The 27,255-nt window shown below is 29.5% G+C and overlaps 2 protein-coding genes across 4 annotated transcripts; one reads left to right on the top strand and one right to left on the bottom strand.

Annotated features, from left to right (window-relative positions):
• LOC111030047 (isocitrate dehydrogenase [NAD] subunit gamma, mitochondrial-like) lies at positions 1 to 27,255 on the bottom strand. Its single transcript, XM_022309363.1, has 3 exons — positions 27,173 to 27,255; positions 15,570 to 15,669; positions 1 to 1,044 (listed from the first exon to the last, which is right to left on the bottom strand). The coding sequence occupies exon 3, from the start codon at positions 1,017 to 1,019 to the stop codon at positions 21 to 23; it is 999 nt and encodes a 332-aa protein (XP_022165055.1). The 5' UTR covers positions 1,020 to 1,044; positions 15,570 to 15,669; positions 27,173 to 27,255; the 3' UTR covers positions 1 to 20.
• LOC111030048 (RING finger protein 121) lies at positions 3,535 to 9,032 on the top strand. 3 transcript variants are annotated; one of them, XM_022309364.1, is made up of 9 exons: positions 3,535 to 3,898; positions 4,630 to 4,786; positions 4,883 to 4,935; positions 5,773 to 5,914; positions 5,976 to 6,130; positions 6,495 to 6,723; positions 7,028 to 7,161; positions 7,234 to 7,335; positions 8,868 to 8,988. In XM_022309364.1, exons 2-9 carry the CDS (start codon positions 4,757 to 4,759, stop codon positions 8,986 to 8,988), a joined length of 966 nt encoding a protein of 321 aa, XP_022165056.1. In that variant the 5' UTR covers positions 3,535 to 3,898; positions 4,630 to 4,756. The 3 variants fall into 3 exon arrangements, with proteins under 3 accessions (XP_022165056.1, XP_022165058.1, XP_022165057.1); XM_022309366.1 differs by having other exon boundaries at positions 3,770 to 3,898; positions 4,642 to 4,786; positions 8,868 to 9,032; XM_022309365.1 differs by lacking the exon at positions 3,535 to 3,898 and adding an exon at positions 3,935 to 4,555.

Here is a 27,255-nt window from a genome sequence, read left to right as displayed (position 1 = left end):
CAGTTCAATACAAAGCACGATTAGTTTCTACCCGTAATGCATTTTACGTGTTTGATAATATTTTGTACCACATCAGAACTTTTTGCAGTACCATTTAGATCAGCTGTGTGCACCTTGTCTTCGTTGAGAGTTTTACATATAGCTGTTCTGATCTTATCGCAGTGCACTTGGTGACCCAAGTGTTCTAACATGTCGGCCGACGCATTTAACATCGCCACTGGATTTGCAGTGTTAGTGCCTGCAATAGATGAACCAGTGTTTCTGGTTCCTGGCTCAAAAATTGCATAATGATCCCCGTAGTTTTTACCCGAAATTATGCCCGCACCACCAACTAGGCCGCATATTACATTTGACACTATTGAACCATACAAGTTGGGCATGACCATCACGTCAAACTGATGGGGATTAGACACCAACTGCATGCAACAGTTGTCGATAATCATGTGATCAAACTTGATATCTGGGTAATTCAATGACATATTCATGCAAGATTCCAAAAACAATCCATCCGATAATTTCATAATATTGGCTTTGTGGATTGCTGTGACTTTATTCCGACCATTGTTTTTGGCCAATTCAAATGCGTAACGGGCCAACCTTGTAGAATTGTTTCTAGTGATAACTTTCATAGACTCGACCACACCTTTGACACCTTCGTGCTCTAACATTGCATACTCACCTTCAGTGTTTTGACGTACAACTATAACATTTACATTCTTGTGGCGACTTGGTATGTTATCGTACGACTGCGCATGTATGGCGTTCACAAATAAATCGAGTTCGTTACGTATGGTGACATTACGCGAAATGATACCAGAATCGAGGCTTTGTGTTTCAATGTTGCCTTTGATACATACGCCGTTTCTACGAATAGACATTATGGCGTATTCCAGATCATCGTTATTTTCACATTTTGGATCGATCTGAATTGTCTCGAAATCGATTGGTATGCCACCTTCTAAAAACACTTCTTTTACATAACCCATCAGCTCTGGTCCAATGCCGGCGCCCGGCAACATAGTGACTGCATTTTTCCCTCCATATCTATAATTAAAAATAAATAATACTATACTGAGATCAACAACTCAGGGTGTTGAATTCCTCGCCATCCAAGTATCCAACAATGCCTCAGAATAATGATGGTGATTAAATATTGAACAGAAGCCATTGCTATACGACCGTACAATTATTGGTTCCTACACGACTTGGCCTAGAAATTACCTGGCTCTAGTAAATTCGACTTGTGTTGGGGCCATGGGTTGCTTCTGTTGGATATCGAAATTAATCGACGATATCTGACGAACAGTTTGCGAACCTGCTTTTTTAAGCAAGGTACGCGTCTTTGAAAAAATAGCCAACATATTGGATAGGTAACCTTAAACGTTCGACTGGAAAAACAGTGATCTTGGTTTTTGATAGCTGCAGAATCGTCTCTCAGCGGGCCACACTCAATAACTCGTAACACTGTAATAGTAACAGGCAACAGCCAACAGGAAGTATCACTGTGGTAAGACTTAAAAGAGTAAAATATGCTATAAGAATAATAAAAGAGTAACGAAAACCTCAAAAGTTAAAACTGGACTGGAGAAACTCTTGAACTGTACCGGTCCATACATAAAACTATGGTGATATGTTTAACAGTATTATTTAATAAAGCCAATATATTTTACAATCCATCTGGTTTCAATAGTATTTATTATGTATAGGTGTATTGTTATCAATAGGTTTTACATTTTTATTGAGCGAGATAAACTTTTAAGCACACTTCCAAATACAAACTAAAAATGTGAAAGATTGTCGTAGACAGTATTGTAGGCATTTGCCTACAGCAGTAATTTCCCCTATTAAGGGGAAAACCTCGGAGAGGGGAGCTTGATAATAATCATGAAAACAAACGTTCGCTTTCAACATCCTCATAACATAAATAACGATTAACCCCAAGGATTCTCGGGGTTGGAAAGGGCGTAATTGTCCAAATCAGATTAATACACGTGTAAATGTGCCGAAATGTTTTATCTTTTATGTCAAATACTATCTGCAGGACATCTCCAGGAGTTTCTGCCGTTCCGTTCCGTATCAAACAGTTACGCCAACGTCAACGTGAATCGAGACCAACTAGAACAGTTCACTATGGATTATTATTGGATGACTACAATATCGATAGAAGCAGCAGAGTAGTGACAACACATGGTGTTATATGACGTGTGGCTCGTGCGGGAAAACCAATACTTATTTCAGTTTTGGGTGAAATAAAGCCCTCGTCTGCGATTCGTGACGACTGAAAATTGAAATAAGTAACTCCCTCACTTCCTGCCCATAGAAAGTCGCCACGCAATACACTATTTCACGTCACAGCTCATCTAATATTCAGGTGTACATTTTTATTGACATCATTTTTCCATCTATACGTCCGAACTTTTTTTTCGAACTTTCATTGTTCTGTAAAATTCACAGTTTTTGACTTGTATAATATTGGCTATTGAATTTAAACAGGTATAGGTATCGAGTTAGACTACAATATCTAGCTTCAATATATCGGTCTGCATCATGATTATTGATTGGGCTCCTGGCCCAGTAGTTTTAAACTAGCCTCAACGCCCCATAAAAAAAGGAAAAAAATTGGACAACCGTAAATTGTGCCCAATACATTTCAGGAATAAATTTCTCTGTGAGACATCGCGCCCTGCAGCAGAGGCTATTTTTAAGTAATATTATTTTTATGACAGGCATTTAGCCAGCGAACACCACGAGGATGTGACTAACACTGTTCTCCAAAAATTGTTTTTTTTTTTATTTGGTTAAAATTTAAAATTTTTTTAAAATATTATGGCTGTATACCGATACCTATTAGGTTATTAAATTTGTTTTTGCTTATTTAGTGAATTATATAATATATAGAGTAAATAATAATATAATAAGTTATACAAAGTAAAAAATATTTTAATGCATTTATAAAAGCTTATACAAATGCGATCTTTATATATGTAACGGTTATATACTTGTATCTACAAAGTTTAGTATCATAATTATATTATACAAAACACCAACAGAATTCGTACCTATTCACACGATTATTATTTCATACAACAGTATCATAGACGCAAAACACTTTTGATATTTTGATGGAAGGGGAGTGAAGCCCTATTACAATAGTGTTGAAAAAACTCAAAAAATAAATTTTAAAAATGTTTAGAGAGGCTATTGAAATTATTTTCTGGGGATGCTTAGTCCCTAAAGCCCTCCCCATCATATTTGAGCCTATCAACAATTTATAAACTGTAGTGCTTAACAAATTAGTAATATCGCTAAGTATATCGTACACTGTAAGTCTGTAAATTATAATGAATAATTGAGTTACATACACTTGGTTATTATTATAAAATCAATGATTTTCACCTTTTCTGTGATATTACTACACAGTGCAAAATGTAACAAGTAGGACAAATTGTTTGTAGAAGAATATGACTGAACCCCGTTTATTATAGATAATATTATATTGATTAAAGATTAAAAAATTTAATGATTACACATCAAATATTGTAAAGTAAGAACAAAATATGTCGAATACCCATAACTATTATCCTAAAACTTACTGTGGTTCGTGATATTCCGTGGAAGTATTAATTCATCTTTTATCACTATACAATGCAATAAGTAGATAGTTAATTGATATTATCATAGAACAATATTATTTACAAAAGGTAAATATTGATAGGCTACCTAAAAAAAAATATAGTTTACATTGCTACTGTATACTTCCTGTGATGTTTTTTTACAAGTTGTATAAATAAATTCACTGGTTGTGACAATTTAGTCGAACCTACTATTGGTTTACCCGACGTAATTTTTAAGACGTCTGTTTTTCTTTTAAAAATTATCTCGATATTTTATTTTGAAGGTAAGTGTAAAACTTTTTTTTTATTATTAAAATTATTTACAATTTATACAGTACAATAATTGTGATGAGTAAATTTGATGGTTAATGGTTATTTTCTTATTGACAGGTTAGTATTTATCAGCAGTACCACCCTACTAGGTACTTTTTAGACATTATTGGTTTTTCTACATTACCAGGAAGTGAGATAGATGATAGTTGCTTAATTAACCAGTTAATGTGAGAGTTTAAGTTAGTTTAAAAATTTAGTAATATAATTTCACCAATTAATTAAGGGTAGTAATTTTTGTTTGTGAAATACCAAAGGAAAGACGTTACTAGTTGTAAGCAGATGGATTGAATGCCTAAAGTGTTTTGGTATTAAATGGCTTTGTAAATGGCTTTCCATAATTGAGTACCAATCTGGTTTTTCCAAACTGGTCGAACTATTGATTTGTATAAGTTAAGTTTATTGGATAGGGAGAGTTTGGATTAGGAGGTAAAGCTTTAAGTTAACAGTTTTGTGTGGGCTCAAGGTTAGGTGCTTACCTAGAGTTAGTCCAAGATATTTAACTTAAAATTGGAATTGTCAGATTATTTAACGTAACAGGTGGTGAATCGAGATTTCTAAGTGAAAAGGTTACTTACAGATTTAGAATAGCTTATATTATCCATTTAATGGTATGTTCTTATTCAATATAAAACTGTGTTTATATTATTATATAATTAATGTTTTGTTATCAACTATACTTAAGGTTTTATATTAGATATGGTCAACTGATATTCAATGATTTAAATACATTCAACAATGTGTCAATAGTATTGCTAGAAATTTCCCAAATATTAGTGAAGTAATCAGTAAACATTAGTCAAAATCCAGAAATGGACGATATAAATATCACAGAGCTGGCCGTGAGTATAATTTGAACATATAAATTAATAATGAGCAACTATTTACATATGCAAACATAAAGTATCATTGATAAATATTTTTATCATTTTTTCTAGATTGAACCAGCGGAAAATGTCACTAGAGTTTTGACCCGGGAAGAACAAATGAGGTATGCACATTTTAATGTATTAATATACAAATCATTAAAAATACAGTTTTATACGATTAGTTGTACAAAATACAAAATACAAATTGTAAAGTGCTTAACATAGAATATTTTACGATCAGCAGATGACATTTAGGTCCGTTACCTTAAAAATTAGAGTGAATTGGCTTATAAAATTTAAAGGTAAGATTTACCGAGGTCTTCTTGTGAGGTTTTTATCATATTTTAATTTCAAAACGAGTTATGAGTATTTTAAAATTGTAAATTGTCCGTACATCTTAAAATACTTATAATAATAACAACGAGATGACATAGATAATAATCTTATATTTACATTTAATTAGAGGTAAATTAACTTTAATTTTTTAAACCATCAAAGTTAAATGTGATCTGATGGGTGTAAAATTTGGTATGTTACGCACTTGTAAAACGGAGACAATAAATGTCAGTGTAAAGTCCTCTTAATAATTAAGGGCTATTGACTATTGTAAGACATCAGTTTGAGCAGATTTCTTTTCTAATACAATTTTATCTGACATTTTTAGTTACAGAAATAAAAATGAAAATTCAATATTTAATAATAGTTATAAGTTTTTTGTTTTCACATTGTAACTAATAGTATAGTTAGAAACAAATTGTATGAATTAATGAAATATAAATAAATAATAAAACCTCAATATACTTATGTCTTATAGAAATTTATACCTAAAAATTGTTATCCATAAATCATAACTTAAAATTATTATATATAAAAATTTTAATTTTTTTTCACAAAGAATTCTTATGTTGTATTATGTTAGGTTATTATTTTAATTTATTGTATAATTTTTTGATTCTTAGAGAAGAGCATAGAAAACTACATGAACTGCATAAAGGCCACGAGTCAATGCATGCTGAGATGTTGATAATTTTAATGATTACCATGATTGTTGCACAAATAGTGCTATTAGAATGGAAAAGAAGACATTTTAAATCATTTCAAGTAAATTGTATTTTTAATATTTATATTATGTTCTCTTGTGCTAACTGATTATTTTTTTTAGGTTGTTACATCTTTAGCTTTATGGATAATACCATTTATTATGTCTATTCGTATGTCATATTGGAGGTTTATTATATTTTGGACATTATTTTCATTGATCACAGGACTAGTGGTACGAAAAGCTTTAGAAAAACCTTTACAAGGATCAACACCTAGGTATGTTTTTTATGCTTGTCACAGGGGCGCCCCTTGAAAATCAGTGCAGTTTGTGCATAACGTTAATCTCCCTCCCCTAATTAGCAATCTCCATTGAATTAAAAACAAAATAACTAAAATCAAGATTAAGAATATTTTAATTTTTGATTCTTGAGTAAGTAGTAAAAATAATAATTTTACTATATATTAAATATATTTTGATACCAAAATTTGGGTTTCAAAACCATCTTGGGTAGTTTTCAACCACTTTCCCATTACAACCATAGTGGGCGCCCTTGGCTTGTCATATTTATCGCTAAGGCGAGTACTTATATAACATAATACATCATGTTGTATATAGTGTGATGGCATAAATGTTATCCAGATTGGTGTACAAATGGTTCTATTTCATCTACAAACTAACTTATGTACTTGGTATTGTTGGATACTTTATCATGGTTGCTGCATTCTTTGGCATCAGTGTTGTATTCAATGTTAACCCAGCTATATGGATGGATTATGGATTGATAATTATGTACTATGGGTTGTATTTTGGTGTCTTAGGACAAGATATTGCTGAAATATGTGCATCTAAAATGGCTGCACACTTGGGAGTAAGAGTTTAAAATTTATAAAATAAATTGTTCAATAACTTAATAAGTATACTTTGTATAAAATATTTAATTTCTTAAATGCACTTTGCTAAAAATAGTTTTTAAAGAAATGCACATCATTAATAAACTCATCAATTTTGTGCTTGGATTATAAAACTTAAACACTTAATTACAAATATAGTCCCATAATATCAATCTCTTTATAACATTAAAAAATGTAATGAGTAAATAGTTATAGACTATTGATAAGTCATTTCACTATCTAAGTATTATTATTTATTTATTGTTGTATTAATATTATTAGTATTATACACCTCAAGGAATGCCAACTAGAAATTTGGATAAAAATATTTGTGCTGTTTGTGGTAACAAATTATTAGTGAATGCTGGTGAAGAAGGTATAATTGAATCTACTTTCCAATTAACATGTGATCATACGTAAGTTTGTTAAAAATTGTTAAATTTATATTAGAATAAAATTATAATCAAAATATATTTTTACATTTTTAGATTTCATGAATTCTGTATTCGAGGATGGTGTATTGTTGGTAAAAAACAAACATGTCCTTATTGTAAAGAGAAAGTTGATTTGAAAAGAATGTTCCGTAATCCGTATCCTTTTTAATATAAATATTTTATCTAAGTTGAAATATTTTAAGAAGATATTATTTAGAATAATTGTATAAGATTATTTTACTAAAATGGAATTTGTAAATTTGTTGACGTCATCTTCTATGGAAACATATAACCATAATAGTTTTGTATAAAATCTCATTGTTTGTAAACTAACATCACTAAATAGTATATTATATATTTAATAGAAAATAACAATTTATGGATAGTTAACCGCCAACAAGAAAACTAATTGTAATGAAGCAGTTATATATTTTAAATGATTTATCTGGAATGAAAAATAGCGTAGGAAAACTCGCTAGTGCCCCCAGCAAACAAAAAAGCGGCTTTTTACCAATTAAAAAATTGACTTAATGCTATCTTTTTAACCATTATTTTCATAACAACAATTAATGAAACACAATTGGAATATTCCTTGTGCTATTTTCATAATTTCATCATTAAATCCACACGTAGTGTGTACAAATAAACAAAATCATACACATTTCAAAATATATTATGTATAATGAAAAAATGTTGTTTTTAAGCACAAAGTTTGCCATACTCTTGCTTTATCACTGGTAATGAATAAAGATTTATTCATTTTCAACTTCGAGTATGGTTATAAACAACTGAGTTGAGCATTCAAAACATTATAAATAGTTCCGTCACAATATATAATCTTCACTGTTACAAAATTTGGTTGCTCAATTATCACTATTTATTTTACAATATTTATTTAATAATCTTATTTGTGCAAAACAGTTATCGACAGTGAAGATTGATTGAAGATTGATAGTTGCATCTTAGTATCTTACTCGTAAAATTATTAAAATATGAATTTGTCTTTATATTTTAAGGTAATTTATTCTATTATTCAATAATACTAATGGTTTAAATTTTGCAATCAATAGAATGTTTTTAATTCTTTTTTAAGTATTTAAATTTTTATCAAGGCTTTGAACCTGAATAATTAAATTCTGGATTTCGGTTTTGGCTCTTATTTTCTTATCATTTGTGTACGGAAAACCAGCATTGTGTTTAAATCTTAATAAGTGCGTCAAATGTTTATTTTCTGTGATAATCAGATTTTGCCTCAATTATTTAATATTAACTATTTTCATGGATAAAAAAATGTACTACTCTCTATCAACAATAAATTTCTCTGTCTCGCAATGTTGAATAATAGGATTAAAGTTGTCATTTTATGTACTTGTTTTTATGGTAGAGGATTGATTTAGATTCAAAGTTATTTAAGAAATTAAAAGTTGACAATACATTATAAATACCAAATGTATGAATAAAATGTCCAATTATTTTAATATTATGTATTAAATTATATATAATATTATTATGTTCATTTGAAATAGTTCATATAGGTCACCTATCAAATTTAAATCAGCTATATTTTAATAGTAGGTCTCTATTGTTGTTACTTTGATAAATGATAGTTCACTTATGTTAATTTTTAAATGTGTGCTACCTACATTTTAATGTAATTTGTACTTTTTCTTAACTATTTAATTGTTCAGATGGGAAAAACCTCATGTTTTGTATGGCCAATTATTAGATTGGCTACGTTGGTTTGTGGCTTGGGGACCAATTATAATGAGCATTATACAATTTTTAAATTATATTCTTGGACTGAAATAGTTCCATATTTTACAATAAACATGAATTTAAAATTTTTGTGATTACATGATATTATAATTATTTATTTATTCACAAATGCATCTCGTGATCTAACCTGGGCCTTGATTTTTGTAATGGTAGGGGGGAAATCTTTCCATTTTGAAATTGTGTTCATTAAAATAAACAAAATTATAATAGGTATTTAAAAATAATAGTTACAACAGTATGTATAAAATGTTATTTTAGTTTCAATATTTTCTATTTGTCACATTTCGATATAAACTGGATTTTAATGAACATAAAAATACTTAAGTTTTTGTTTTTACAACTTTATACCATTAAACTCCATCCTAAAACAGCTTCTTCATAAAGTAATGTGTTCCTTTAGTTCATAGGGTCCCAACCTATGGTCCGCGGACCACTAGTGGTCCGCGAGACATTGACATGTGGTCCGTGAGCCATACTTACAAAATGTAAAAATATTTTAATAATTTCATTTTCCTTTGAGGCATAACACTAACTATTGACAATCGTGTATAGTAAGTCGTTTCTTTATAAATTTATATTACATAGTGAAACCCATGTTATTAAAAGCCTTTATTCATGTAATAATAATCAAAATTCTAAAATATGTGAAAAAAAATTGATTCTTATTTATAAGAAAAATAAGGTATACAATTGAGGTGGTCCGTGACGTATCGAAAGTTCTCATAGTGGTCCGTAGTACCAAAAAGGTTGGGAACCACTGCTTTAGTTAATCATATTTTTAGTTGACTTACAGATTCAATATAAAATAATATGTTTATGTTTAAACATTATACTAATTACATTTTTGTATGGAGCTCAACACACAAATTTATGTTTCGCAGAACCAATCTGTGTTGTTAGCTATAATATTCAATTTACTATAATAAAACTTTAAGCTGGCTCTTTTCTCATTTTCCAATTCATATGCAAACTCTTAGCAGGTATGTAAAATATACACTTTTAAAATACTAATTTTTAATTATTTGTTTAATTCAATTTATTGGTTTTATTATAATACCTACCACCCAAGACCTAGTACATTATTACACTTTACACATAAGAAAAGAGATATCATTAAAGATTAAATGTTTGACAAGAAAAAAGAATGATACAAAGTTTAATAATAATTATTACAAAAAAAGAATTATATTGCAGACAAATTAAAATACCATTAACAGGCTAATGCGCTAATGTATAAGCACAAATTATGTTCTTAACTTTAAGTTTAATGATATGTCAGTTACTCTGATATTAGTTATCTAACAACACTAAATTGATTTTGCTGAACACAAATTTGCCATGTTATGGGTCAAGCACTCAGAGATAGACAATAAATATCGTGTTGTCATATTTTTAAGCACTGTATTTTCAAATATTTGGGATTAAGATGAATTTTTTCAGCATTTGAAATTTAAATAAGATAAAAATAATCATGCCTAAGTATATTTTTGAACTACTATTAAAGCATCTTATGGGAACCCTTGCATTAAATTTATTTCGAGATGTCAAAATTCCCAGTAATTTTCAAAAGCACACGATAAAACAAAACTAAAACTAAAAGAAAAATATTTATGAAATTTTCATTGAATATTTATATTACCATTTTTTACATGCCATAACATTTTCAAAATATTACCACTCATCTGAAGTTATTATTTTGACACAATTCATTAAAATCACGAAAAAGTACAAATCATTTTGGGTTTTAAAAATGTTATCTAAGAATATTTAACATAAGATTCTCTTATCCGTTTGTCTGCTATTAACAAAAAAGAAATATCCACTGGAAAGTCAAATTGAATTTTTATCAGTGATGGAGTTCAAATTTTTACGAAGTAGGTAATCGCCCAATTTTTCATGGAACGATTTTCATTTATTGTTGTAATTCAAAAATGAATAACTATAGATACTAAATTTCACCAGCTTTCAGTTTTTATTGTTTTCCATGCGTAATTATCGCATACAATATTTTGACTCGTCTTAAGCTTTTTAAAGACATTTGAAATTTTCCATTTCTTTACTTTTTTTTCTATAAATATCAATACAATTTTATCGTTGAGGGGTCAAAACGCTTGGAAATTTTAAACAAGGCCTCACACATTGCTACAATAGCAGTTTAAAAATATTAAACACTTAAATTAAAAATGTTGACTATATTTAAAATTTGAAAATTATTTTGTCGTTAAAAATTTTAAATGTTCAGTTTTTATAACAATGATTGAAAAATTTGAAAATCTAAAACAAGGTAATCTAGTACAAGGTGAGTACTAAGTTTAGCAGTTTATACTAAAACAAAAAAATTTAAAAAAAAATTTAAGACATTTTAACTTCAAAATTTGTCCGAAATTAGATGTTTGAAAGAAGGATAACGATTTTAGTTATTTTGTTGTAATTTCAAAATATTATTTGTGAGTTCTTGAAACAATTGAAATATGTTATTACATTTTATTCACACAAATGGCAATTTTCAAATACAATTGTTTAGCAAAAATGAATTTAGTTGTATTTTATTGTAATTTAATGATTACATATATGATATATATATTATATATACATATGATTATCTATAATAAAGCATCCATTTAAAGCCTGGACACAACAAGAAGAGGAAATATCTATTCGTTGGCATAAAAACATAAGGTAACCAGTCGGATTTGTGTTTAGTTTTGTTTTTTTTACAGGCCTCTTCCATACTGTTGGTAGCTAATTTCGTTTTGTGGATGAGTGTCTCAATAGTCGGATGAGTGATGACTGTTATCAAACTAAATGACTTAAACTGTTATTCCACGATTCACATAGGTACATTATTCGTCACCGTCAATCGTTGTTTTATGAATATTCCGAGTATCCGGATGAGAAAGTGGAATTATTTTTTTTAAATTTAAATTTCGTACCAGCCCATACTTTTCTAAGTGGTCTATTCACGTAGGTTGCGTCAAATAATAATAATAACACATTTACACATTGTATTTACCTTTTATAACAATATGTATCTTCATTTATGAAATTGATATTGAATGCTTGATTATTGTTAGTTCTTCGGTTTCTAATTGTTCGTTTTACATCACTTTCTTTTCGTAAAAACAATAAAGCTTCGGCTGGTATTTTACTTACAACTTGCACATAATATATCTGACTTGGTTTATCACAAGATTGTCGTTATTTGACTCCACGTGGTTGTGTTCAATTTGAAGTACAGAGCTTGCTAACTGCGACGATGGAGACAGTATTCCCAGGCAATTATACTAAGTATTTTTTATTACATTTCCATCGTTTTGTTTTTGCTAAAGTATGTTGAAGAGTATATGAATAACCTCACTCACAACTATGTTAGTGCCTATTTCGTTTACTTGTACCTACGATTTCTGACATTGTTTTCTTCAATAGCAACTAATCAATCAACAACATTTCGAACCATACTGACAAAAACGACAACTATTCAGTTATCGTACGTACAGTATGTACACGATGGATATATACCCACCGACCACCACCAAGGCTGGGCAGTTTCATAGATACTAATATATTTTAAGATACGTATTTGTGATACAATTGTATCGTGTATTTAAATACTTTTCTGACTTGTATCTGGAATCTTTTTATGATTAAGATACTATAGATACATTCGAAAATTATGTTTCATTTATACAAATATTTTTCTGATTGCCCAATAAGTTATTGTTTAAAAAAATTAGTCTTTTTAAAAGGTGACCAGGAATTTATTTCAAAACATGGATTAATATAATTATATGAATACCTAATCTAAATTTAAACATTTAATAAATAATGAATTAATAAATAAACATTGCTAATTTAAAAATAAAAGTTTATTTTTTTTCTTAACATTTACTTATTGTGTAAGTATTTTTTAATGGAGTATAAATCATTTCTTTTTAAAATAAAAAAAAGCTAATTTGTATCCAAAGTAAATTATTGAATAAATATATAAAGTATCTTCTATCCTTAAGGTAGAGGACTGTATCTCGTAACTAGTATCTTTAAAAATATTATAGTATCATGTAGGTAGATACCTTGTATTTAGATATTATAATTACAAATGTATCTGGTATTTAGATGCTTTTTTGAGGTATCTTGTCCAGTCCTATATCGAATGTATACGCTATATAGGCTATACGAGTAAAACTCGACAAACCAGATAATCAAGATAAAAGCTAAAGTATTTAAATATTGCATGCTGCAAAAAGTCAAGCCGCGCTCAAACTCCAAAAAAGTTGTGATATTGCCTATATTGGCTATATTGGTAAGTACTTATACCTACAAGAATTTATTTTATTAATTTCATAAGGTAAAAATAATTTAGTTTCAATTCATATTAATACTAATTGGAACGTTTGATATTGTGTACCACATCGTATTTTTCCTTTTACAGAATAAATTATATTATGTACTATTTTTCCTAAGAATTTTTTTACCTCAGAATTTTTGGTAGTCTACCAATAAATTTAATACGTCCATTACTGTGACTTCTCGTGACGACTAATGTACAGCAAAGCGTTATCAACTTAACCGCTTTTTATTGTTGGGTAGTACCTACCTATATAATAATATCTTGTACGTGTCACGTGTGTAAGTCTGTGACTTAAACTTATCCTTTGAGCACAGATTCCCAAATATTTTAACTTGTGGTCACATTTGATACTTCTATAGATTTCCACTACACACACGCGTATTTTATTAGAGACGTATAACTGTCGAAGGCAACATTTATCTGAACAATTTCAATAAACATAAAAAACCGAAGTCTTCAAATGAATGTGAAATTATATTATGAAATACCTATTAGGTAGGTACACACATAAAATTAAAATTACAACAAATACCCACACGGCATAGATACGCGGAGAATTTCACGACACAGTGGTCGGAAATTCCTGGATTAAGTAAATAAGAACTGTAATTTACCTACATAAAATAAAAGGAGTAACCGAAATGATTCCCATTTGAAAAAGGTATATTAATAAGTTGAGTCCAAAAATTGGTTCCCGTTTGTGTTCAGGTCAAAATAGTTTCAATTTTCATTTTTAAGCACTCCTTTGCAATAATAAATTATATGTTTGTATAGTTGGTACAATATATAAATTATATGGTATAAAACATAAATGTACCTACACTCCAATACTCTTATAGGCAATAAAATGGCGATAATTTTTGTATTGGTGTTGTATTCAATTTCGAATTATAATAATGTTAAATGTAAGGAAACTTGCCAGCAAACAGGAAAGAAATAACCAATACCTGGAAAACTGTACGACTGAGTACATTAATGAGAAACCTACACGAATTTAATGTATGAAGAAAGTTTGCTCAAATTTGCAAATCAACAACTTTAAGATTGTATGTATCTTATTTTATTTTTTTTAACACACATAACCGCAACCGCACATTTTTAACCAAGCCTATTTTAAAGCTGACAGTCGTAAGTCTGTAAAACTGAGAAGGAAAATGTGAGTAATTTAAACAAGAACCAATTCGGCATGTGGGGTTGGGGGCTCGGGAACCAATTAGGTACCACTGTACCAGCCAAAATAAAATTTTTCTAAAAATTGTGTTTTGTGACGACTTAAATTAGGCCTAAGAAATATTTTCAAAAAAGTTTGTGTTTCTGAGATACCTAATGAGTGTCTTACTGTAAAATGGTTCATATCGGACACCTCGTATTATAGGTACCTATAATAAAACTATTATAGTCTTACATCTTAAAATTATTAACGGCGTTGAACTTCACATACTTATCTGTCTAAACATTGCGGTGGAGGATATTTTTTGTATTTTTCATAAAACCGTCAATTACCTATCACGGGGGCAAAAACTTTATGAGAAAAAAACGTGTTCAGTCCGTTAAACAACTCGATTATGTAATGTGACGGATGTAGTACATCCGAATATCCGATGTACCCATGTTTCCACGAGACATGCGCTGCAGGCTGGCACACTGCATGTGGACCGCATGTCCGATCGCTGCACGTGTAGGTATAATAGGTATATTATGGTATATGGTCATACATATGCGTGTGTAGGTACTGCGCAAACGATAATACATTAATATAACATTTTTTCGTATAAATATAAACATTATGTCATCTAATAATATGTCTGCAGTGTGTGTTCAATATATATATATATATATATATATATAAGCGAGGTGATGGATATTATGGTAATAATATATAATTTGAGCTCGCCAAGATGATTAACGTTTCCGCGAACCACCTCTGTCGTATTTATATGCTAGTGTGACACACGGGTTTCGACACGACACCCTCCGACGGAGGGCAATTTTTTGACAAATCACCCAACACCAAGGGTGGTCAACACTGGGTCACACTCACACGTCCGTCCGCACCACCCGCCTTCCGGGCAACACTGCACCCACACCGCTGCAGAGTTCTCGATAAAAACAACAACGTTTACGGTCGTATTAACGTCTTGTGTGCACAGTACATACACTATACATCATCATATATTACAATATTAGCTATTCGGGTTTATTATTATTATTTTCGATATATTTACATACATATTATATAGAGTCGATATTACGCATAATATCTTACACTTAATGCGTTCCAGCACCTTGTGTCCGTGTCCATGTGTGAGCGGTGATGTGTGAAGAATGAATATAACATCCTGGTATAAGCCGTGGCCCGCGAGTACCTGCGTACAAACACGAATGTGGTATTACTGGTCACCAATATAATATTATGACTATATATACAATATATTCTATATTATTTTCACGTCTGTACGTCAGCTGTAGGTATATATAGGTCAGTATAGCGTAGCCGGGACTCAATAAAGTGGTGCCCGGGCTGTAGGGGGGGGGGGTTTGAATACTAAATTGTTTTTCCAACAGTCGTTTTGCGCCAAATTTAGGTACCCGTGTAAAATTTCTCAGTGTTAATTTTCATTAAAGACTTGGTTTAATTCATATATTTTAAAGACACTACATACCTATTACCTACCTTCTGTAACACTTGTAACTCGTATTTATTGGTCATTTTCATAAATCTATAGATTTTAAAGTTCTGTATATTTTAGGGTAGACTATACTGAAAACTAGTTTCATATCAGTTTTATCATGTGACACGATGTTCCTAGGTACTCCGGTCTCCGTTATCAAATCATCGAATAACAACGATCGCAGTGTGATTTTATTAGACATTTGTTATAACTTATAAGTTACACTACATAGGTGGCCCAGGTATATGCGATATACTCATTTCTCGTTTGTATTTTGTTTATTTTAATTATTATAATTAATGAGGATGTAATGTACGACAAGCAAAAGAGAGGAATACATTGGCTGTAGACAATGTTTAGGTATAATCAGGCACGCATANGCCCCCCCGAAAATTGATAGTTGTGTAATTTATTTATATCAATCATCGATAACTATAATAACTGGTCGGTGACAATTTGTTTATGACCCCCCCCCCACACATTTTTTTTTTTGTATGTGCCTGGGTATAATATATTGGCATAGTATACTCCTTATGATAGGTTATTATTGATTATGATTTAAAAATATTTAATACAATTTAAATTTAATATCCTTGCCCAAATACATTTTTTTTTTAAATTTTTGTCGTGTCTTTAAAATATATGAATTGAACTTGGAGTAGTTAATGTAAAATGTATTCCCAGGTAAATTTGACGTAAATAGACTGTACCAAGAACGAATTCATTTTCTTTGGTATCTGAATATTTGAAACCTGTATTTTGGTTCCCGATAAACACTATCGAATTGAAACAAATAAGTAACCTACATGGTAAGTAATTCATAAATTATACTTCCATATATATGTTCATATTTCTGTATTTCTATTACATATAAATCCGTTCAATACTCATGAGTGTCTGTCCAAATGATAAAGTCTGCTCAGAATTTAGCGATTATGTTTTAAATAATTATACAGATAATGAATCTCCGTTTCCCCCAAATTTGTTGGCTAAAGAACCTATGTTTGATCCAAAGTAGATCATCCAGCCGTCCCAGATAGGCGTAGATAGAGGAATTTTTAACCCCCTCCTCCATTGACATTTTAACCTTAATAATTGTATTATTTATATACGAAAACTGTAAAAAAACTTGGTTTCATTTATACTTAACAAAAAAATACAATAATCTTCACATCAATGATCAATTAATCTTACCCTGCTACTCTGCACTACCATTCTTACGAGTAATCGACTCATTAAAAAGCGCCTAATGTTGTTTGCTTTCCATTCACTCATTGCTTGTCTAGTATTACAATTCACGAGGTTTACATCAAAATCAGAACAATTTATTTACAGCTTTTTGTCTTTTTTTTTATCATTTTGAACAATTAATAGGCAGGTAGGTTATAGTCGTTATAGACCTTTTCCCCTATTTGAGTTTATTTTTTCATATTTTTATTGTGTTCGTTATTAAAACCATCCGGTAAGTATACAAGCATTTATTTTTGTTTGGAATTTTTTTTTTTTAATTTCATAATCTAAAACAAAGTTCTATCTATTCTAATAAGTTAGGGATAGGCAACTCAAAGTTACTAGAGTGCCAATTTTTAGAAATTTAAAATCTAGCGGGCCAGAGCATAGAAAGCAAAAACAAAAAAAGGTCATTCAAAATATACATTTTAATTAGCATTTATTTTGTTTATAATGAAATAGGTAATACAAAAAGCGTTATTGAAAATAATTTAATTAAATATTGAAATATAAATAGTTATTTGCAGTTTAGTGAGAGTTTTGAGGATGTGTGGCTTCTAATGACAACGCGGCAAAATCGACTTGTATACCTTTACCTAATGCAATTTGAAAATGTAGCGCGGGCCAGATAAAAAAGCTCGCGGGCCGCCAGTTGCCCACCCCTGTAATAAGTAATAACGGACTAATAGCAGGTATCAAAAAAATATACATTTTAAAATAATGAATGATAAAATATCTTATGAATAAGTAATAACTTTGCTTATAAAATAATATACAGGTGTGCAGAGAGTAGAATATATTTTATAGGCACCTATATTATTAATTATTTATTATATATCTATGCAATAACGAGAGTTTGGCGAACTGTGCCTAAGTCAATGACGCAAACTGTAAAGGGGCTCAAAATTGTGCTTCTGCAAAAGTGGTATTTTTACTCCACCCTCTCAACACACATTTTATCATTATTCATTATACATACTACATTTTGAAATACCTATAATTTTATTTATTTTCAAGTGATTCATGATGTGTGTCTTGTAACTTAAAATCAAAGAGCATCATATTGTAATACATTAACATTTATATAGCCTATTAGTCTATATTATATATACTACAATATTGATGAGATATCACTCAAAATTATAATAAACGATCGAAATTCAAGAAATTTGATCGACCGGTGATGCATTTTAGCAGGTATGCAGTGAAGATTTTTTTCAGAATGTGACTTTTGAAATAACAACATTATACCACCAAAGATTACCACAAATTATATTTATATTAATATACTTATATAATCTGTGACATTACATAGTGTCATAGTCAAGGTGGATTTATAAATTTAATAAAATGTATAAATCCACCTTGGCCATAGTACATAAATGGTTTAGCCATATATGTACCTATATATTTATTACTTACATAAATACATAAATTATATATTTTGTCGTGTTCATTTTTTTTTACGATTCAGGATGTTATTTTTCAATATTTCTTAGGTTGGAATTGAATATTTACAACATATTTTAACTTATAAGTTATAATAATTTATATTTTATAAGTGCACTCGTGTAGGTAGTTTTAACACAAGAGTATTGAAAAAATGTGTTTCCTATTGGTAATATATTATCCTAGTCATTTTTTTCTAATGTTTCTGTCAATTGGTACCAACTGTAAACATAATATGTATAGAAAAATAAATAATAATGTTTCACTTAAGTGGTTTCAATTTAATTATTTTACTATACAGTAGCCGTAACATATATACCTAGTCACATAGGTAATGTATCAATATTTAATATACAGCTTCTTGGTAAAACTTCAAATTTAATAATTTCTATTGGACATTTAATATATTGGATTTCATTATTAATAGTTAACCATTAGTTGTCACTTGTCAGCTGTCAGTCCTTACCATATTCTTAAGTTGTAAAGAAAATCTATCACAATTTGTTATATAGCTACGAAAATATAATTTTCTTATAATATGAGCAATTAATTTACTGACAATAATTTGAATATTTAATTTAATTGATAAACCTATCAATTTGATAAGATAAGTAAAAAAAATTACTCAACTTAATTAAACTAGGTATTTAAGAACATTTTTATTTGAGGAGTAGTATTGTTAAAACAGACTCACTGCTGTCGGTTAACAGGAAAAAAACAATTTTATTTGATCTATTTTTAGTTACCAAGTGATAACTAAACTTTCAGGATTACTAAAAAAATGTACTATTAATTTATATGTATATACTTATATTTTAAATTAGGTACCTATTAGTTGTTTGTAATTACTAATTATAGGTATTAAACTACAAATTTTTTTTTAATACTTAGGTAATACCTGCATTTTATTTGTTGAGTGCCAGTTAAAATTGCGAAAAAATAACCTCAAAAGTCAAAATGCGAAAATAAAAACTGAAATCTTTCAATAGTGGAAACCATAATAACCAAAAGTATAGGAAATTCTTCTCGTAAGTATACAATAATATTAATATTATATAATCTCTTTAAGAAAATAGTTTGTGCAAGAGATAATAAGGGACGTACTTATTATCTATTTTAAATCACACCAAATTTAAATATTGTGGTAATGATTATAACTATAAAGTAAAATACTAAAATCCGATTAATGTGTGACCAGTTTTTTGATCATATATATCACAGCTTGGTATAGTCACTTCAGGATTTGGTATCATACGAGACTATTATGTACATGGTATTATGTGATCTATGGGTCTATCTATAATCCATATACCTACCTATAATCTCAACTCGTGACATAAACTAGCCTGTAAAACTCGCACCTATACAAGTTCACACAAATAAACGTTATAAATTTCAAGTAAAAGCGGCCAAATATATATGCCACGGACGTGAATTAAATTTTTTTTAACTAATAAATTGTTCCGATCCATGAGACCATTATTGTATTGGACTTCTGCCACATACTTGCGACCGTTTTTGACGTTCCACTAAGTTGTAATATATGGTTCAGGAATGCGAATTGAAAGGTATCCGCGCTATTCCTGCTCGGCCGTTGTTCTATTTGGCCTGGTGTATCCAAGTCGTGTCAATCGACGTGGTTAAAGTGTAAGAAATATGTTCATTTCTTTTTTGTATTCATTTACATTGTACCCACAAGTGAAAATTCGGCAATATTCACCATTCGGGATGTATATTATGAAGGGGACGCGCGCCGGAAACCCCGAGATCATTTCATTCCGGTGATCGAGGTCAGCAGATAAATTTGAAAGGTCTTGCGTATTGATACAACTTTAATCAGAGTATATAATAATTAATGTACATTGTAGAGAAATATTCATGTTATAAATCACTCTTGTTTAGTACAAACATGGTTGCAGTGCAAAATTAATAAATTAAGCAATTAACCACATGCCATTAAGTAACCAAGATCAATGTCTTAATTAACACATTGTTAAAACTAAAAATGAATTAAGAGCAATATAATATTTTGTATTTATGATACATTATGATGTGATAAAATATTTAATATAGGTGGTTTGTACATTTAAGAGTACTTAACACATTTGTCTAAGTATAATAACCTCTCTCCGTATTTCACTCATTAAGATTGCATTATTATTAAGGTAATTACTATGTTAATAATTTACTCATTAATTAATGTATGTGTAATAATAATCATATATGTGTTTTGTCAGAAATTTTTTTTGATAGGTTCTTTTTTTTGATTTTTTATGTCAAGTGATAATCGTGTTGTAGATTTTGTCGTTATAATATGTATGGTTTTTCGTTAAAATGCCGTATGTAAATGTGTTTCAACAAATGAAGTTTGGAAAAATTATATAAAACTACATAAATTCCAACATAATATGATAACTATTATGTATAATTTTTTTTATTTGTACGGGGTACTCAGTGTGTATACCAAATTTTGTTACTTTAAAAACATTTTATTCAATTTAATACAAGTTTAAAATTATTTCACTTGGCCCTTTCAACAAAAATCAAAAAAAATAGTATATATATAATTACTAATATTTTAAGTTTTGGTTTTTTTTAACTAAAAAATATTTAGGTATTTAAAAAACTACATTTCCTCCTCGAGATAGCCGACATTTATGTATATTTATTTATATTAGCCTGAATTTATTTGGGGGACCATAGCATTTTTTGCTTGTGGTATAGGCGAAGCTGCCTGAACTTCTTGCGCGTTTTGAGACAAGAAAAAAATTAACCTAACCTAACGGAATTCTAGAGGAGGTTATAGTCTTCTTCCCCTCTCCATTCTACACCTATCGCCGGCAACGATACTTTTTCTAAACAATATTGTAGTATTTGAGTGCTACTGGTCATAGCTGACATGTATTCTCTTCTAAATATTATATCTCTGCGATGGATCATATGATGGACCTATTAATACACGTGGGATAGAAAACAAAAATAAAACGTTTTTAATGAAAAAAATGTAACATGTGACCTTTTAACAAAAAGCGATTCATTTATGTACCTAATATATTATACAATTATAATATAATATATGAATATTATTATCGTGCTTGCTTCTAGGGCTACATTTAAAATGACCGCAGTGTATATGTATTGTATGCGTCTGTATGTCAGGCTCACCCACGTCGATGATGGCCGGCCAAACTATATATAGTATACACAATTATAAACACATATACGTGATATTATAAATCCTTCAAAGTCAATAAAATATCGAACACGCACAAAATATATACACAAAATTCGAATCGAACACATAGCGAGATTGTAACTATTATTGTAAGAGTATAAATATATTATATTATGCAATATATGTGTAGGTACAGTACCAGTGTACGACTGCAGTGGCTATTTAAAACGCTTGTAATAGAATGCACGTTATAATTTAAGTGGCCAACCAAAATTTTAGGCAAACATATTATTATAGACGTGTTATAATTTTATATTGCATTTTACGTGAAGTACGCACGTCCTAGCAGACTCATGATATAATCACCAGACTCTGTGATTATTTGTATACAACACACAGAAACAATTATATACCTATATATTATGTATTGTTATAGGTATTTTTTTTAAATCTTTATTAGATATAATACATTAACATTATATATATATATAATATAAATACAAATAAAGATTTTAATATATCTACTCCTTTAAGCAAGCTTGTGGTGGAGCAGAGAGGTTTAACAATAGAAATAAATAAATAAGATACTTCATTTCATATCAGAGACAGACAGATAAAAATCTACATTTAAAAAAAATATAAGATAAAATAATTAATAAACAATAAAATATCAATACATATTATCATAAGACTGAAAAGCGTGAACGTAAATCTAATAGTTGATTACTACATAATTTGAATAATATAAAATAAACACGAGTGTAAAGTTATACATAGTTTAGTAAAAAACCTGTAAAACATGTATAAAAAAAGAAAACAATTAAAGGTATATCTAAAACATTTTTGGACTGCTGGAAATCGTACGATAATATTAAAGAGGTATAGGTTGTCATCAATGTCAATAAGTTACTTGAGTTAACCATATTATATATGAGTACAACTTTGTCTCTGGAGTTCACACCCAAAACGTGTAGAAAAATTGGGATGTTTTTCAAAATGGGAGGGAACGAACTAATAAGTACTGCTCGAAATTTTCTAAGACTCTATTTGGCAGAGTTAATGTGGCATCCAAAACTTAGTGAAAAGGATCATTTTAAAGTTTAAACATATTTTTTAATTTTCGTCTCTGACCATACTTGATATTACATAAATATTTTAATTATTACCGTAATTTCAAATTAAACAATACAATTTTCGATATTTTGATCGTTGTCTTTTTTTGTAATACCTAAATAATTTTTTTAACAATTATTCAAAAATAAACTTATATTAACGGTCTTACGGCGGCTCCGATAGCAGACCGGTATAATATTATATCTTCACATATTATATTATTGTAATAATATACCGTGTTCGTACGTTATAAGCGGAGATCAAAAATTCAACCTACAGCTGTGTTATTTACAATAGCATAAAATATGACACATCGGTAAACATTTTTTATGATACAATATACACCACCTATAGTGATTTTTCGGCATATTGACCCACAACCACACACGATCCGCGACCCGTACGGGCTGATCGCACGCGAGAGGACTATATATTATTAATATGGTGGACGTGTTCAAGTGGCATGCAAATAACAGACGAAAAAACTAAAAAAAAAAAAAAACGCACGTTGCGGCTAACGAGGAGGTATATTATGTGCGCGTAAGATATAATATACAACAATCTCTGGGCGCACATTTGTTTATACCTCGTGAATGTAATATATGTGTGTATATTATTATGTTTATATTTAATATAATATATCTACCGCAGCGTGTGTCGTGTGTATACACTACGACGATGGGTGTTGTGTTACGCGCGGTAGGTATACGTATATAATACCGCGTATGGAGAAGGGGGAGAAAAAAAACCGAGAGAAGAAAAAACCATCCCCCGGACCAGACGCGTCGGACTTTTTACGATTATTAATAAGGGATAGGGTACGAAAATAAGCAATCTGTCTGCAGAACGCGCATGTATGTATATATATATATATGTTATAATGTGCGCAGAGGTGAGCGCGTATAATGCACACACATAATAATGTATCGGGAAGTCGTTAAAAGAAAACGAAAAAAAAAACGGGATCGAAACAGTCGGCCAGATGATTTACCGCCGGCGATGATATATACATTTTTTTTTTATTTTTTTTTCTTATTCCTTTGCACGGCCGAATGCACCTAACCCGCCGACACGTCCATCACGCGCGACACGTACAATATATTATGACATTATATACGCGCGGCTGCTGTGCCACGAATCGATGACGATCGTATTATTATATGGCTTTACGATCGTGTCTCGTGTGGTTTTACCCCTTGTTTTACCTGTGCTGAGATGACGCATTGGCGTGACTAAATGTAGTGGCAGGTAGGCACCTTAGTTGTGGTATAAATACATCTTTATTTTATTTTGTTTTAAAATAACATAATATTTTACGACATTTGCTATATATACACAATAAACAAATATGATAATCTATATTGGGCTATTGCAGGTACCTGGTACACAATATTGAAGAGTTTGTATACAGTTTGGACGAGCAGATTTCAAGCAAAGTTTTGAAGCGCACCTCAGTAGATTCTCTGAGACTATGTGGATGTTTTTAGCTTCTTTTTTATATTTTAACTTTATTCTATAGGGTGACTCAAACATGAATTTCGTTTTGGCTTATGCAAAACTAGTAATTTTTGGTTTATAAATAGAGTTGACAATGCAGGTTACAGTCATTTTTTTTTTTTAATAAATGAAAACAATATTTTATTTATCATACCAAATGCAATGTCCACTCCATCACCAGGGGAAGATTGTCCATCTCGGCGGAATTAGTTCATTAATATAAAGGTATACTGATGACGATTTTACGGTGAACTAAAGTGTATTAAAACCTATACACACCGCGAAATAGCACCATATTTTATTTTTGTTTATTTTCACCCGCCTACAAATATATTGTTATAGTTTTAATACATTAATACATACTACTAATCTACTAACATTTAGCTCATAATTTATTTACACAGTTCATATTTAAGTGAAGTATATTTTTTAAAATTTCAAACGTAAACTGTAACAGTTTTTTTTATACATCTAAAAGAAAAACATAGATCCCATATTACTTATAACTTATAAGTCATAAGTGTCTTGTAAATACAAGACGGTATAGTAATTACTATTATGTATGTATACCTCTCAATAAGTTGACTGTAAATTATACTATCGTAAATAAAAATATATTGTACCTTCTAGCACTAGATATATTTTTGAGACATTTTTATTTAAGCAAAATTGTCTTTCTTAAATGTATTTCGCATGTGAGAAAGTAAATTCAAAATTTCTATATTTAAGTTCGATACAAAAATAGACGAAGATATAAAATAAATATTAAATTTAATATCTCATAATAAAATACATGGATAATGTGTAAAAGTTCTACCTCAGTAAACTTTTATGAAGGTAATGTAGTATTTGTATAAATGCAGCATTATAGTAATTTATCTATAACGTTTACTCGGGTACTCCAGATAATATTATTACAGGTATCATAAGAGATAAGACTAATAGGTCGACTTGAAATAATAATTATTATACCTCAAGTGATTTAAATTATTTTTTACCATCTGTAAACACCTGGTACTGGTGGGAAAAATAAACATTATAGGTAGGTACAAATCGGATCGCCAGCTGCCAGTCAAACGAATTATAAATGTCCTGCAGATAATATAAATGTACTGTTTAGTATTATACACACATAGTCCAGTGAGCTTGGAGGTGACCATAATATCACCGTCACCGAGCTCGTATATATTCGTGTGTTCGGGGAGGCCCAACCCATAAATCATAGTAATAGGTATCATGTTTAATTTATATATATATATACGTGTGTGTGTGTGTGTGGCGGTCCGCGTGTGTGTTTTAAAATGAATTATGAAATGACTATTATTTTAGTTATTATTTATACAACCGCTTAACCATATATATATATATATATAATGTTGAAAAATATCTAAATATATATTTTGTATTACTAATTACTAATTAGGAATACAAAATACACTATATTAGGTACTATATTTGTAGCTATTTGTAAACAACTCAATGGTTTGTTTTATATTTTACAATGCTTTAAAAAATGAAAAAAATGCATTTCTTATCTGACATATTTTGGATATAGTTTTAATTTTGTAGATTTTTAGTTGACAATTACTTATTAGTTATTATTACTTCTCTACTTTTCGTTGAAAAAGTATTTGGACTACAAAATACAAATTGGCATAGTATATATATATAGATAGTCGGACAAAAACCACGGAATTTGAAGTCCATACAAGTGTCATTCAATTGTACTATTTTAAAATATTTTGTTGGTTACACTGTAACATAGTATACATTAATTTATAAGCCAATTTGGAGGATCAAATGAAGAATTATTGTTATAATATTATGTTAGAATTTGTTTGATTAGAAAGATGAACAGGTTAGTTTTCATAATACATTTTTTATATTTGATTACATTTTTCAAACGTATATTAGACTGATAGAATCTGAAGAAGGTCTAATTGAAAGATTGATATAAACCCAAAAAAATTTCAAAATCAAAAGTAGTCTAAGATGAACAGTCTTTAAAACTTAAGTATAAAAAAGAAAAAAATTCTAAATGTAAAGAAGATCAAGAATAATGTATTGAAACGGGAAAGTCTATTGATCATGTTTACCAATGAGGAATTGAGAAGCAGTGAAATGGTGTTTTTTCTGTACTTCTCTACTTCTGATAAATACTTCAAGGATCAACGATAATTTGTTTTTGGGTTGACACAAAAAAAAAATACAATTTCGATTTTGTCAAAAAACGTGTTTTCTGTAAATATATTCTCGTGTTTTCGTAATTTAGTTTTTCCCGATTAACTTTAAAAAATAATGGGCAATTTCTAATTTTTGCTTCCCAACATTTTTACTGATCTAAAAGGTGTTCCATGACTAAAAACACCAATTTGCAAAATCAATATGTTCATTGATCATCATAATCTAAATACAATTTCAAAATGTAGGTAATCTAAACTCTTATACAATGACATAATTGTTTTACAACTATACTATATGTTGATAATTATATACTTTATATACTTGGTGGATGCGATATATCCGGGAAACAATTCTACTTCTATATATATTGTATATAAGCTGATAAACTATAATATAGGCGCTACATATAAATAAAATAAGCGATGATTAAAGAGTCGTACAAAACTATGAAAGTGCACTATTTTCCTACAGGGATCCTAAGATCTATGGATATAATATTATATAATATTATAGGAGACTAAAGCTATAATAATGCTGTATGCTTCTTACCTTGAAGTTCTGCCCGGCACGTGTATAATCTTCTGAAAAAATGCGACGCACCGACTTAATTCTATGCCGTACAGTGACGACTG

Source organism: Myzus persicae, unplaced genomic scaffold (assembly GCF_001856785.1).
Source record: "Myzus persicae strain clone G006 unplaced genomic scaffold, MPER_G0061.0, whole genome shotgun sequence".
Lineage (NCBI taxonomy): Eukaryota > Metazoa > Arthropoda > Insecta > Hemiptera > Aphididae > Myzus > Myzus persicae.
This window is presented reverse-complemented; position numbering and strand designations above follow the sequence as displayed.